This window comes from Hippopotamus amphibius, chromosome 1 (genome assembly GCF_030028045.1).
Source record: "Hippopotamus amphibius kiboko isolate mHipAmp2 chromosome 1, mHipAmp2.hap2, whole genome shotgun sequence".
In the NCBI taxonomy this organism is placed as follows: Eukaryota; Metazoa; Chordata; class Mammalia; order Artiodactyla; family Hippopotamidae; genus Hippopotamus; species Hippopotamus amphibius.
In genome coordinates this window covers 152,700,530-152,715,969 of record NC_080186.1, presented here as the reverse complement: position 1 = coordinate 152,715,969, position 15,440 = coordinate 152,700,530, and the positions used below count along the sequence as shown (strand labels likewise).

Below are 15,440 nucleotides of genomic sequence, written 5' to 3'. Positions count from 1 at the left end.
TAGTGAGCACCGGGATTCAAATCCAGACCTACTGGAGTTCAAGGTAGCCAGCAACCTGTAAGTGCTGGAAGAACCAGAATAACATTGGCCTGGGCCTTCAAGGGACATATATTTTATCCCCATTTTCACAGAAGTCAGGTACTGTGCCAAACACTTTACATATGTTATCTCCTTGATCATCGTAACAGCCCTGTGAAGTAAATAATTCTATGATCCCCGTTTGTGTAGATGAGGAAACAAAAGCCTGAGACTAAAGGCGTTGCAGGTGTTCACAACCAGGCACTCTGACTAGCGGGCCCACGCTCTTAACTCCCTGAGTTGCCCAATATTGGAATGAGATGGGGTGGGCTGGACCAGAACCCAGGACTCCTGACTCCCAGGCGAGTGCTCCAAGGCTACATGTTACACGTAGGCTCTCGCTCTCTCTCTTTTTTTGGCTGTGTGGCGTATGGGATCTTAGTTCCCTGACCAGGGATCAAACCCGTGTCCCTCGCATTGGAAGTGTGGAGTCTTAACCGTTGGACCACCAGGGAAGTCCTAGGCTTTCTCTTGGGATTCATTGTTCCTTAAAAGCACACTGGTCTAAAGCCCAAAGAGTGAAATCACACCCTGTGGTTCTGGGAACCTCAGGCTGGAGAAGAAGGAAGCTCTTGCTCTGGTGTTCAAGTCTGAGCAGGTGTACTGGGGACTCTCCCTATTTCCTCCTCTGGCTGGGAGGGAGCCCAGGCAGGGCGGGCAGGGTGGGGCAGCCCTCGTGAGTGAGGGTGGGAGGAGAGCAGGAGGCAGAAGGGCCCAATAAAGCAGGCCTAAATCTTCCCGCCTTCCTGCCTTTACCCAGGAGGTGGCCTCATCTTCTGCCTGGCAAACAGCAGGGCATGATGATGAGAGTTCAAGGCTGGCGTCAGGCCTGAGTTCTGGTTCTGGCTCTGGCACTCACTCCATGTGCACCCTTGACTGGGCAGTTTCCTTATCTATACAATGTGTGGTGGTGGTGGTAATGGGGGATCAAAATCCCCTGAGATTTTTAGTTAACACTTTACATATGAAGAACCTACGATGTGTCAGGCACTGGAAACATAGCATGTGCAAAAGCAGATTTAGGCCCTACTTTCATGGGTCTTAGACTTAAGACTTAGAGTTTAGTAGGAAGGGATTCCAAGATCAAATCTTCACTGAAACTAATGTAAAATGGCAACGGTTACCAGTGTTTTAAAGGCCTGCAGTGCTAAGGGAGCCCAGGATGGTGGAAGTGGGGGGAGAGGGAATGGGTTGACAGTCTGAGGGGGAGCAGGAAAGGACGCAGTGAAGATGTGGCTCACTAGGTGAGTGTCCGCTGGCAGGGGACAGCACCCCGTTGTGAGATGGTTCACCCAAGAAAGTGGGAGAAGGCCAGTGGGCCTGGGGAAGCATGCAAGAACCTGGCCACTTCAGGCATTGTGGGGGCCATGGTAAGTCACTGAAGTTTTTGGTTTTTTGGGGGTGGGGGGGTGGGGAGGGCAGGAGAAGGAATTGGGGGGGTGAGGGAGAGAGAGTTAAATTTAGGATATGGGTCAACGCATCTTGTAAGGAAAAGATTTTTTAAAAAGCCACTCCCTCTGAGGAGCCTTCCCTGATTTCTCCACCTTTGACCTATGGTATCCCTCCCTCTCTGGCCTGCAGCCCGGAAAGACAAACTCAGGCCTCCAAGGCAGCCAGACCTGGGCTCTGTCTTCCTGTATTGAATTGCACTGTTAGCTTCAAACGAAGTCCTTTGCCTTCCCGTGCCTCAGTTTCCCCTGCTGTGCCCAAGCAGGTTGTCTCGAAGGACCCGCCCAGCGCTAACGCAACGTGATTCGCTCTGGCAGGAGCGGTGGGCTGCCCGCATTGCTGCGCAGGCATCAGGCTGCTGGCTGGGGCACTGTCACCCGGCTACGGGCGCTTTCCTCCCAGGCTGGGGGCCGCGGGCGAGGATCGCGGCGCCAGGCGTTGCGCAGGAAAGTGGGGGCGCGACCCCCGGCTCGCGCGGGCACCGCGCGGCCCCGCCCCCGCAGCCAGCGGCCCTGCGGCAGCCTGGGCCTGAGCTCCGCCCTCCTCCTCCCGCCGGCCTCTCTCTCTCCTCCCGCCTCCCTCGCTCGCTCGCTCGCTCCCTCCCCCCCGCCGGCTCGGCGCTGACTCCGCCGCACGCTGCAGCCGCGGCTGGAAGATGGCGGGGAACGACTGCGGCGCGCTGCTGGATGAAGAGCTCTCCTCCTTCTTCCTCAACTATCTTGCCGACACGCAGGTACGGCCAGCAGGGGCCACGGGCCGGGAGCCAGGGCTGCTGAGCTGCGGGGGCTGCCGCCGCAGCCGCGGAGGCCGGGAGGCAGCGGTGGGCGCATTGGGGGGGTCGGGGGTTCCAGGCTGCAGAGCCCCGCTTCCATGCACCCTGCGATGCGCTTCATTACGGGGACTAGGGGCTGGAGGTATCCCCGCGCATGCCAGAGCGTTGGGGGCGCTACGGTCGCTGGGGAGGCTCTAGCCTTGGTTGCTTGGAGTCTGGGCCCCCCTCCCGCAGAACTGGGGGGTTCAGCGCTTCCTTGGGGGGGGTTGAGACGCGCCAAGGTGTGGGGGACCCTCAGGCTGGCCATGGGTGCGGGAGGCGCGCCCTCAGGCTCCCGGCACTTGCTGCCGTACTTTCACGTGGACTTGTGGCCCGGCACAGGCGCCTGCCCGGGTCCCTGGAGTCCCCTGATCCTCCAGTCTCGGATACCCCGCGTTTTGCTGCTGGCCCCCTGAGGCTCCCCAAAAGCGCCCGCAACGCGGAGTTTCCTGCCAGTTGCTAGCTGAAGGCTTAGGGGTCTGAGGGGCACGTGGACATGCGGGCGGGGATAGAACCTTACTGGTTTCGCTACCCGGCGGAGCCCCCAGGGGGAAAAGCACGGCAGGATGGGGGCGGAGAACTGTTTGGGGGATCCTAGGTCCCCCTGCGGCGCGCGGCCCCGGTGCGCGCTTGGCGATGCTGGGGGGAAGGGAAGGCGAGGCGGCGTCCCGGGCTCTGGCTGCGCCTGGGAGCCCCACCGGCGACACGCGCGTGACAGGAGAGGGTGCTCTGGTGTGCCGGGAAGGGGGGTTGCGAGGAAGCTGGTGACTTGGAGACGGGGGGGGCGGGCGGGGTTTGCTGCTGGGATAAGCTGCACCGAAAATGCCTGCAAAAGGCGTGCGCGCCCCCCCACCCCTTCCCCAGTTTTCCCCATCCCATGCCTGTTGCAAGCATAAAGTTTGGCCCCACAGTTAGGGTTTTTCTACTGCCGCCCCGCTGCCGGTAGCGTGGAGGCTGGGGATGCGGCGGAGCCGAGAATGAGACCCCGGATGCGGGCGCATGCCTGAGCTCAGAGAGGGGCCGCTGGGCGCTACCGGGCGCGGCTCGCTAGGGCTGGTTTGGTACCTGGAGTCGGAGCGCCGGTGCCGGCTTGTTTTGCATAACAGTGGAAGGGAGGGGGAAGGCCGGGTGGGGGGGGGGGGGGGCGGGATGTGGGAGGGGAGAGAGGGAAACTTTGCTTCTTGTTATATCTGCCTGTCTTTGGGCGGCAGCAGCTGTCATGGGACCGGGTGGGCGGGGAGAGGCTTGCTAGCTGACTCCTTGCCTTGAGATGCGACTTGGAGGGGACGCAGAAGCCGAGACGTTCAGCTCTGGCGGAGTCTGGGTGGCGGGTCCCAGCTGGCTGCTGGAACCGGGCGGCGTGGCGGCATGTCGCCGAGAGGAAGCCCGCCACGCGCAGGAGAAGGCCGGTCCTCGCCCGCTGCGGACGTTCATGCGTCAGGGAGCCGCGGGGCCTCGTGGTCGGTGGCGGGCGCACTTGGGTGGGTTCCGGGCAGGGGCCGAAGGGGCTGGTGGCGTGTGATCGCGCTTCTCCAGGCCGCGGGGAGAGTGTGATGAACGGTCTGCGCGCGCGGGTGTGTGTGTTTGTGTGCACACGCCGCGCGCGCGCCAGGCGCGTACCTTTACCTCTGACGAAACTGCAGTGGAGCTCCCGCGGCGGTCACCGGGCGCCGTCACTCGCCCCGCGCCCATGTCTGCTCCGAAGGCCGATCCCAGCCCTGGCACCACCGCGGCGCCCGACAGCCTGGGGCCGGGGGCACTGGATGCAGGGTGGGCAGAGTGGCTGTTAGGAAAGTTATGCCCTCGGCCCTCTCACTTGTTTGGTGGTGTCTCCAAACCTCTCGACTAAGACGCGGAAGCCTGAAATAGCCAGAGACTCGTTGAGACCCCATGACAAGAACTTGTCTGTTTTGGACCCGACCCCAGGTTTTTACTCCATCTTCTGTGTTCTTTGGCTCACGAATAATTAATTATTTACCCTTTTAGCCGTCCAGAGTGCCTACCCAGCAGGGATATTTCACCTAAGGAAACTAGAAAATTGGGGAATCAGGTATCAGCAGAAGCAGTGCAGTGAAAGTTAATCTGGGACGTTTGCTTTTTTTATTTAACCACGTGGTAGGCTGAGGCTCTTCTGATGATCTTTGCCGGCCCAACTTGGGAAATGTAATTGATAGGGGGAGCTTCGCAGCCGCCCCTAGAAGGCTCACAGAGCCAGCCGGAAGAAGCCCTGGGCGGGTCATCGCGTGCCTCCTCATTTTACAGTTGGGGATAGAGGCTGTGAGGGCTGAGCGGCTGGTACAGGACCACGCAGCCAGTGGGTGACAGAGCCACCCAGGGCTCCTGACTCCAGGTCCTGTGTGTTACCTCGAAATAGCACTGGACTTGGAGTCAGAAGGCCTGAGTGGAGTCGCCTTCCCCACTCTCTGGCTGGGTGACCCCGGAGCAAGCCATTTTAACTCTCCAAGCCTCTTTTCCTCCATCTGTCAAATGGGGCTGGTGGTGCCCGCAAGAGAAGCCAAAGGCCCGGTGGTGGGGGTGAGCACTGTTTGCATGTGAAATGTCTGGTTATTCCTGCAACTTCCTCTCCTTCCCCCAGACCCTCCTTGGCCCACCCCTCCTCCATCTCCCCCTTTGGAAGAGGTGGGGAGAGTGAGTAAAAAGGTAATTTATCAGGTTTATCCCGAAGACTTGTCTTTGGTGGCTAATCCAGGGTTAGATAGGAGGACTTCTGTTTAGGAGACTTAACTTTTACCCATTCAAGTCAAAGTTCAGAAATTCAGCAGACCAAGGATTGTGCAAGTTTCTTGGAAAGGTTTGGGGCATGTATCCCAAAGGACTTTGGGCTGGCTTCCCTTTCTTCAGGCTGCGCCCCTTGCGTGCAGTGCCCTCACCCACGATTCCTGCATGGTCCTCTGCTCTAGCAGGCCTCCCCAACCTGGCTTGCCCTGCTTTCTCTAGCCCCTGGTTTTCTTAGTCTGTGTTATACAACCAAGCACTTTGTGTGTGCGTCCTGTGTCCCAGTAAGATTCTGGAACTAGAGTTGTGCCTTTCATCTCTCTGTGCCCCTGTGGCACCTGTCACCATGCTGAGCTCCTTTGCTCCGCTCTTGGCTAAGCTCAGGAATTACAGACAAGGGAAGCACTCAGGCTGGCTGGGGAGACAGCTGGGCAGAGTATGGGAAGAGAGGAATGCAGAGGGCTACAGCTGTGGGCAATGACTTAGGCTCCAAAGGCCACACAGTAAGCCCACACTAAATATGGGTTGTTTGAAGTCACTTGGGACATCAGTCATAGATGCCTACAATGTCAGAGTTGGCAGGAACTTTAAATCATCAAGTCCAACCTCTTATCATTGAAAAATATTTAATTATAGAATTGTTGGGAAATACTGGCATGCATAAAGCAAAAAATTGAAAATATGTAATCTTACCCGAACATAACCACTATTAAGTTTTATATATATTTTCCAATGTTTTCTTTCCTATTGATTCCTATGGATTATATCTTTTGTACAAAAATGGAGTCATTCTTTACATTACTAATTGTAACTTGGAATTGCACTGTTGTAACTTGCTTTTTTTGTCCTCCAAACAATGTACTGTGACTGTCTTTCCACATCAACAAGTATTCTACTTAATATCTTAATGGTTATATAATACTGAGGGTTAAACCAAAATGCATTTAATCACTCCTTTATTGTTAGTCGTTTAAGTAGTTTATAATTTTTTTTTTTGCTCTCATAAGCCATGCTGAAATGAATATCTTTGCATATGTCTTCTTTTCTTCATTTAAATTCCTAGAAATGAAATTACTCTGTCAAAGGAACTATGCAGGCGTTTGGTAAACACATTTCTGGATTGCCTTCTAGAAAGATTGTGCGAACTTGCACACCAGCATTGTGTGGGAATGCCTGGTTCCTCATACTCAGATAACTTTTGGTATTTTAATTGTTTTTCATTTTTACCAGTCTGTTCATCAATAAATTTTGTCACCTTATTGTTTTAATGTGCATTTCTTTGATAACTTGTGATGCTGAATCTTTTCCCTTTACGCTTATGGGCCATTTGTGATTCTGTTCTGTGAAATGTTGTGTTGGTGAACGTGGCCCATTTTTCAGTTGGTATCCTGTCTCCTCATTGTTCTAAAACTGGATCCGAGCACCCAGAAGGGGCCCCTGCCACATGGAGAATTGGGGAAAGGGGCTTGATTAATGTTGATTTGCTAGGTCTGGAATATTGTTGCCTCCCCAGCCCCTGAAGCCAGGGCTAACTTCTTTCCCAAGTCAAAGTTCTGGCCATCTATAGCGGCAGGTTGAAGTGCAACCTTTGCTGAGTGCCTTTATCCACTCTTCATCTGTGTGAGACCCAGGGGAGTAACTTTTTCACCTGAGTCCAGAAGGGGACACATTTGCTGGCTTTGTTTACCAGAGGCCCAGGGTTCACTTTCCCTGGGGCTTCCCGGCTGGGGCTGATGATCAGGATGCCTGTGAAACCCAGGAAAGGCATCGGCCCAGCACCTGGGCCCTGGGGGCTTATATTTCCCCTTCACCCTGGTATCCTCCTCTCCCCAGCTGGTTCAGGCCAGCCAGAAGCTTCATCATTGCCAGGATGTGAGTCACCCTTTTTCTTCTCTCTCTGGAACAATAGAAGGAATACTGGTTTGAGTCAGAAGCAGCCTTACAAATGGGGGCTTGGGTTTGGGCTTGGAAGTGAGTCCCTCATGTGAGCATTGCAGTATCAATAGCTATCTTTTGCATTATCATCATCAATGCCATTTATTGAGCATCCTCTATGTGCTGTGTGCTCTGCTGAGCCTTCTATTTGCATTATTATGTTTCATGGTCATAAAGTTTTCTGCGAGGTGTGGGTGCTGTTATTCCCATTTTACAGATGAGGCATTTACAGTTTCAGAAAACTCGCTGACTTGCTGAAGACGATCTACCTACACTACCTTGGAGTAAGTGGAAGAGCCAGGATCTGGGCAAGGTCCCCAGACCTCTTGACTCCCAAGTTCCATGAAGACGGGCACTATTCTCTTTCTCTTCATAGTTGTTTTCCAGCACCTTGAGCAAATGAAGGCAAATCGTAGAGAGAGAAGGCAGAGCTCATAAGTCCCTCTGTTTCTCTAGGCCTCTGTTCCTCAGTCTATGAAATGGGGATAATAGACCCTAACTCTCAGGTTTGGGAATTAAATAATAGAATGTATATAAAATAAGCATCCATCTACTGTTCACAAAATTTGGAATCCTTCTCTCTCTGAAACAGTTTAGAAGGGCAAGATTAAGGATAGAGCTAATTCCCGCCCATGCAATCTTTTCTCTTTAAGAAAGGGAAGCATAATTCTTATGATATGAGGGTGGAGGGAATCCAAATAAAGTCATTTAGAAGAGAAAGGGCAGGGTTGTTTACTGTCTCTCCTCCAACATAGTTGAATGCCTCGCATACATCCTGTGGACACTCAGCTGATGAGGAATCAGTTGGCTTGGATTGACTTTTCTGTTCTTCTCTCTGACTCTGGTCTAGGTCCTTGTCCATTCGCAACTGGATTCCTGCGTTTACTACCAAACAGATCTTTGCCACACCAGACTTTACCTTCTCCTACTTGTCCTCAGCCCTGATGGCAGATCAGTCCTCCTAGAATACAGGTCTGATGTCACTCCCTTGCTCACACATCACCCATGGCTCCCCAGTACTTTTAAATTAAAGCCTAAAGTTTAACCTCATGTGCAAGGGCCTTCAGGTGCTTGAAGTTGGAGAGTTAGGCCCCTTACTTTATCCCGAGTTGTCTGCTTTCCCTTTGGGATCCTGGTCCGCCCCAGGCTTATGTCATGACTCTTCTTCTGGGAAGCGTTGGCTCATGCAGCTATTTTCTGTCTCCATTTCCACTGTTTCCATTATTCATCCCATAAGATGCAGCTCCCATGCCATCATTTTGCTGATACCTTCTCACCTCCAGGTACCACTACTCCATCCCATGTGTGGCAACGAGCACTCTGAAGTCAGCCTAGCTGGGTTTGAGTCCTGGTTCTGTGATTTACTAGCCATGAGACCTTTGGCGGGTCACGTGACTTCTCCGAACTTCCATTTCCTCATGTGTAAAGATAACCATAAATAGTACTTCCCTGATAAAGCAGTTTTGAGGAGTCGGTGAAAATCAACGGACAAAATGGATTTAAAGCACCTAACGCAATGCATAGAAGCACCCAGTAATAGATGCATCTCTTCTAACATAGGTCTCCTTAAGTGTTTAGGAAATCACTCCAGATTGTTAAGCTCCATGAGGGCAAGGATTTTTGTTCGCTTCATTGATCATTTTTTTCCCACAGTGAGTAGACAAGTGCCTGAACATAGTAGCCATTCAGAATCCTCACTGAGTGAGCAAATGAGCTAGACTATGAGCATCTTCAGAGCGAGCGTTCCTGAGAAGAGACAGACTAATAAACACTTGAAGAATGACCTGAAAGATCCTCTCCAGGCCTCCATCCCTACCATTTTAATGTTTTCATAGCTTACCTGCATTTCAAGCCCCTGGTCACACCTGACAGCTCTGGAAAGCCTGTGAAGCACGCTGTTCTGCCTCTTCTGCTGATGTGGAGGGTGCCACTGGTGCCTGCGTGCTTTTTTTTTCCTATTTTTTTTTTTTGGCTGCACATCATGCAGGCTCTTAGTTACCCAACCAGGTATCAAACCTATGCCCCCTGCAGTTGGAGCTTGGAGTTTTAACAACTGGACCACCAGGGAAGTCCCTGCCCTGTGTGCATTTATCCCTACAACTAGGATGGCAGCTCAGGGAGGGCAAGAAAAAAAATATTTTTATCCTGGTCTAGCATTGTGGTTACCTATTAAGTAGGTGGGTTTTCGAGCAGAAGAATGTTTTATATGATTAGGTGTCAGGTTCTCTGCAAAGAACTTTGTATTTTAAACATTTTATGATGGAAAATGTCGAACATACACAGCAGAAGCCAGTGGTGGGAAGGGAATAGGGCATTTTCCATGCCCCTGACACCCAGCTTCAGCCATTTTGGACCAGTGGCCACTCTTGTTCATCCACCCACAGACCACGTCATCTGTGGCTGTTTCAGTGTGTATCTGTGAAGAGACTTTTGAGTACTGGTGCATGGGTTTCTTCCACTAATGGTGAGGTTGCTTCTGTTTCTCCCGTTTTGTAAGTGATGAACTGGAGGCACAGAGGGGTTAAGCAAATCATTCAGGGTTTTGGAGCTAGTGAGTGTCTAACCTGGGATTTGAACTTTGGCCCTTGAGCAGCTCCCTCTCCTCAGCTTGGGAGGGATCTTGGAGTGCCTCAGATCTGCCACTGCCTTTCCCAGAAGAAGGGACACTGGGGCACAGAAGCAGAAGCCACCTTGCTGGAGGAGGCCCAGGTCTCTGACTCCCTGACTAGTTCTTTTCTCGGATCAGGACTTGAGGGGAGGGTGGGAGGGGCGGGTGACAGTGCTTGGAGAGACACTGCTGCCCAGGATGGCTGGGCTTTGTGGTGGCTTTAGGACCCTGGTGGGGGTCGGGGGGAGTGCAGTCCACCACCACCCTGGGCAGGCTGCACATTCTTCCTGCTCTCACTGTTCCTAAACCCCAGAGGCCTCACCCACTCCCCTTGCGATTGACCTTGGGTTTTCTCAGTAGGTGCTCAGGACCATCCCTTGAGGGAGACAGGGCTGCAGGGTCAGGAGTTGACAGACCTGAGAGGAGGGGCCTGGCCTGGTGGCCGCAAGACTCCTGGGCTCCCCGCCCTGCTGTTTCCTTAGGGCAGAGCCTGAGTTGCAGCCCAGGCCTGGAGTAGGAGACCAGAGAGACTTTTACAAGTCATTGGCAAAGTCATTGATTAATTATCCCCAGAGGCCTGCAATTACTGCTCAATCTTTTAGGGAAGAAAACAAACGTTTGCTCTAATTATTCCTTTCTCTGGCTGAGAGGGCTTTGAATCCTAGGATTGTACTCTGCTTGGGGCAAGCCCTGTGGCCTTTGGCACACAATTTCTTTGTGCCTCAGCATTTTCATGTAGGAAATAGGACTGACAGTAGCACCTACCTTAAGGGATTTTAGGAAAGGCTATTTGAGATGATGCCTGTAAAGTGTTTAGAAATGCCCAATCAGTAGGAGCCATTGTTAATAGCAAAAACAGACAGATATAATGCAGACCTTGCCATTTATCTTCCCACTGAACTCTGGATCCTTGATCCTGTCTTAGCCCTGAGGTTCCTGGCGTTATGATTTCCTTTCCCCTATACTTCTGGGGGGACTGGAGAGGAATCCCATCCAGCCTTAGCCAAGTGTTCCAACGCTGGCTTTTAGGAAAGCAGATCCGGTTAGATGCAGCTTGAAGAGAGGAGAAGAAATATCAGGTAGTGATTAAGAGCTCTGGGCTTTGGAGTTTAACTGCCAAGGGTTTAAATCAGCCTTCTGTCATTTACTAGCGGTGTGACCTTGAGCAAGTGTCTTAACCTCTCTGACCCCAGTTGCCTCATGCAAAATTGGGGATAATTATAGTATGTTCTTAGGATAACTGCAGAAGATAAATACGTCTGCCACATAGCCTGACAGTAAGCACCCAGTAAGTGGTAGCCACTGTGAAGATGACAATGGTTATTATGTAAATACACCAAGGTAAACTTGAGCTTTCAGGGAGTTGGGAGTGCCTTCGAGACCATCTTGCTCAATGCCCTTACCTTGAAGTGAAGAAACAGACAGGGAGCAGACCAGGGAATGACTTCAGATCACCCAGCAGAGGCAAGACAGGACCCCTGGCTGCTGTCTGCTTGGCCAGGGCTGGCTCTGCGTAGCAGGGACTCAACTGTCTGGGCCCCACTGTCTGGGAACTCAGCCGGGCGAGCCCTGCTTGGCTGAGATGGATGCTCCCCGGCAGCTCTGCCGCCGTGTTTTTGCCTCGTGCTTGCCTGGCAGAACAGAGTCATTTAGCAGAGGGAGAGCAAGGAGACGTTAGAAACCAGGCCCTGAGCAGTTGCAGCAGCCGGCCCACGAGTGGCTCCCTGATGTTGCCATGGCAAACAGCCTTGGCAACGTGGCTGCTTGAGCCTTTATTTCTGGTCTCAGGCTCCTCTCAGAGAAGTGTGGTACCCAGGACACTGGGGAGGGACCTACCCTAGTTCTCTGGCACTGAGAATGGCCCAGTCTCCATGCTGCTAGTGACCGCAGGCCCCAGCAGCCCCTGTTCAAGACATCTTCAGGCCCACCCTCAATGACCTATAGAAGCAAACTCCTTGGTATGGCATTCAAGGCCTCATATGCCTACCCATTTATCTGTCCATCCATCCATCTGTCCGTCCATCCATCTATTCACCCAGTACTGTTGACCATGCAACACTGTACCCATTGCTGCAAGAGTAGAACAATATATTATTTTTAATGTGGATCCTGGTGTTAGGTGTTCCTAGGCCGCCCTCCTCTTTAACCATATCCTTCAACCTTGATAGTGATGAGAACAGTTAACAACTGCTAACCCTTTTAAGGAACAGCATTTAATCTCAGAGGAACCCCTGAGATTAATAATGAAGTGGTCCCCACTGTTACCCCCATCTTACAGTTGGGTAGACTGAGTCTGACTCCCCAGTTTGAGGTGCTGGTACTGTTCTGCAGTTCCTTCCCTACACCTGGCAACCCCTAGGGCCCCTACCATGCGGTATCTGTTGCCCCTCCCCATCTCCAACAGCATCCTTCAAGGCCAGCTTGAGTGCCACCTCCCTTAAATCCATCTCTGAGAAGTGTCCTCTTCTTGCTCTGTGATCCCACAGTCAATGACAGGCACTTGTGTGTCCTGCCTTCATTCTGTATTCTATCACTCTGATTAGTTTATATCTGCCCCTCAGCCACTCCAAAACAAAACACACTGGGAAACTGGCTAAAAGGGAGTGCTTTGAACACTGGGTAAGGAGTTAGCAAGGATTTTTGTTAGTACTGTTATTAATAACAGTAACCATAGTAAAATAGCTAACATTTAGTCACCACTTACTATGTTCCAAGTACTAAGCTAGGACCTTCAGGTACATTGTCAGGTAAAGGATTCTCAGCTACCTAGTGAGGATGGTACTAGGACAAACCAGAAAACTAAGGCTGTTCAGTGACTTGTCCCCAGTCACCCAGACAAGTAGTGGAAAGGCTGGGATTTGAGCCTAGGTCTGCCCGGCATCGGAGCACGTGGTGTTAACCACTGCACTGTGATTAATCTAGCTGAGCAAAGGACTGGATGGGGGGTGATGGACAGCAGGAAGGAGGCATCTAAACTTGGCCCCAGCCGGAGAGCTCGGTGGAAGTGAGTGGATGTGGGAGAGAAGGGACAGAGTGCAGGGAGCTCAGAGTGGCGTCCCTATAGCTGGGCGGGGGCGGGCTGCAGAGGACAGTTTGTTTCGGGGGAAGATTTGTATGGGGAGTAGATATCTATTCTGAGCCCACTGTGTGCCAGGTTCATCCCCATCCCTGCCTTCCCTGGAGCCTTGTTAAATGCAAAACTCTGGTCCCAGCCTGTGATAACCTTTGTGTATGTGTTTATTCTTTACTGTTGTGTCTTCTCTAACCAGTCAGAACCAGAGCTCCCTAAGGAAAGGAGTCTCATCAAGCTGGTTCAGCATCAAATCCCCCAGTGCCTTGACAGTGGCTGGCACACTGCGGGCCCCCAGTAAGCAGTTGTTGAATGACTAAATGAATGAACAAATGCTGTTTGATCTTTCAGGAAAGCCACCAATCATTTGCCTGGCCCCAGAAGCCCCTTCTCTGTGCTCGGAGCTAGAATGCGTGGGTGAGGGGTGTCTGGGATGATTGTACTAGTCCCAACAAGGGCCCCACTGCCCTTGTCTCCAAGATAAGCCTTGCACACAAAGGAATCAAAGGCAAACATTTTTTGGAGCCTCCAGAAACCCCTATCAGAACACACCTCCAGTGGTCAGGTCTTTGTGGAATGTTAAACCTGGTTAGGAATCCAGTCTGTCACAGGGCGTTGCTCTTCAGGAGTCTCAGTGTCTACAGGGAGGGATTTGGTCAAATGCCCTACGCCTAACAGGGAGATGGGAACCAACACTTTGCACTGGGCCTCATGTCTGTCGCCCAGCCGCTTATTCTAGAGGGACTGGGCAAGCTGGCCTCCACTCTGGAGGAAGAAAGTGGGGAGGGAATCCAGGGAGGTAAACGGGGGGAGGGATCATTCAGGGACCAAGGGCAATACTCTCCAGCTCAAGAGGATTAACTGCAAGCCAGATGCACCATTCCTTACTCAGAATCCCCTCGGGACTCAATCTGTTCCACCGAAGATCACCCCTCACCCTTGCTGCCTAGGGCCAATTCACTCTTAGTTTACACACGATTCTTACAAGCTCCGCAGTTCTGTCCATGCCTCAGGAAGGAGGTTAGAAGCAGCAAGCCAGTTGTGTGTCTGTGCAAGCGTGGGGTTCCACCAGAGGTAGAAACACACAGATTCTGCACTGAAAGCCACTTGGGGCCTTTTAGTGACAGGATGAGGAGGCCCCTTGTTCTCAATACGTTACTGTACAAAAGTACAAAGCTAACCCCTTGTAGAGACAGCGTGTCATCCCCGAGGAAAGGTATATTCTGATCAGTGTTCTGTGTTCAAGGGAGCAAGAAAGTGAAATGTATTTTGGTGTTACCGTCTACAATAGGAAGTCTATCGAAAACAGACGTTTCCAAGTTATCTATTGATAGAAACTCTGCTTCTGGTGAGCATACGTTATTTCTTGGTAATGCCAGATGAGGAAGGAGTTTGTCTAGCCATAATACTTTCTTTGAAAATTGATGCAGTCTCCTCCTGTGAGATGTTGTCTTTTGGATTTCCAAGGCTGCACAGAGCCGCAGAAAGAGCCTGTGGTATATGCGGATTGACTTCAAGAAACCGTGCAGCCTCGTGATGAATGAGAGCAGACTGGTTTAAATCTTAGCTGTGTGACCTGAGGAGTTAGCTGCTCTGTGCTCTAGTTAGCCAGCTCCTAAATGGGAATAATAATAGCTCCTACCTGCCTGAGTTGGTAGGACTAATCAGTAGTTCTCAGCCATGAGTGCATATCAGAATCATCTGTGTAGTTTAAAAAAAATAATAATTATACGTCTGAGGCCATCCCAGACTTATTGAATGAGAATCTTTGAGAGCAAGCCCTTAAGCGTCTGTGTGTTTAGAAAGCTCCCTGTCACAGCACCCCTGCTTTGGGCCGAAACAGATACTATTTGTAGAGTGTCTGGAATTAAGTCTGTTGTCTCCTCCGTTCTCTGTCCTTCCTGCCTGAGTCCAGAGCACAGGATACAAATGACAGAGAAGCAGATAGAAGGCCCCTTTATGATGCCTGTGTAAAGGAGGGCGGCTTCCTTATCTGGCATTTCTATTTGATCTTCACATCAATCTCGTGTCATAGGCAAGAGGAGAGCAGTTTTCCCATTTTACAGAGGCGGAAGTGGAGCCCCAGAGGGTGATTTGATAGGCTTCTGCCATGAATCAGTTTTCAGACATTTGTCTTTATCCTTCTATCTGTCCTCGAGCCTCAGCCCACCCCCGCCCCACCCCCCACACTTCTAGGGCAGCTCAGGAGGTGGGGATTGTGATGACTTCAAGAGGGGGGTGGGTTGGAAGAGGAAGAAAGGAGGGAGCCCGAAGGAATGCAGGCCATCTATAGACCCTTAAAGATCAGCGGGTGCAGGTCGTCATGCTAGGCCGTATGGTGATTTAGAGCTAGAACCCGCTTCTCCTGATGCCCAGTGAGTTGTCCTCCCAGCTATATGTGCTGCTTCTGTGGAGAGAACAGGGTTTGGCTCCAGTGATAATAGAAGTAGTCTTCTAGCTAGTGTAGTGAGGCCTTTGCACATGCTGTTCCCTCTGCCTGAATGCTCTTCCCAGGCATCACCATGGCTTGCTGCCCCCTCATCTCCTCCAGATCTGCTGAGATATCACCTTCCCAGAGAAGCCTTCTCAGATCCTCCTGTTCTGTCCACTTTCTATCACAATGCCATGTTCTCTTTTCTTTAAGGCATTTAAGTATCCCAGATACTTTCTTGTTTATTAATTTGTACCTCATAAATTACCTGTTGCCCCTCTGGGAAAGGAAGCGCCACCAGGACTGGACATTGTCCATCTGG

The 15,440-nt window shown here is 51.7% G+C and overlaps 1 protein-coding gene across 6 annotated transcripts in view; it reads left to right on the top strand.

Annotated features, from left to right (window-relative positions):
* Window positions 1–2,126: 2,126 nt before the first annotated feature.
* The window catches only part of PPARGC1B (PPARG coactivator 1 beta), a 116,420-nt gene continuing 103,106 nt past the window's right edge, over window positions 2,127–15,440 (top strand). For 3 of the 6 annotated variants that reach the window (XR_009053148.1, XR_009053149.1, XM_057731234.1), the window contains exon 1: window positions 2,133–2,260. Coding sequence is in view for 1 of the 6 variants with exons in the window: in XM_057731234.1 (XP_057587217.1) it covers window positions 2,183–2,260 (78 nt within the window). In the remaining 5 variants the exon portion in view is untranslated. Of the gene's footprint in view, window positions 2,261–15,440 lie in introns of all 6 variants that reach the window. The other 3 variants (XR_009053152.1, XR_009053151.1, XR_009053153.1) reach the window with 2 other exon arrangements.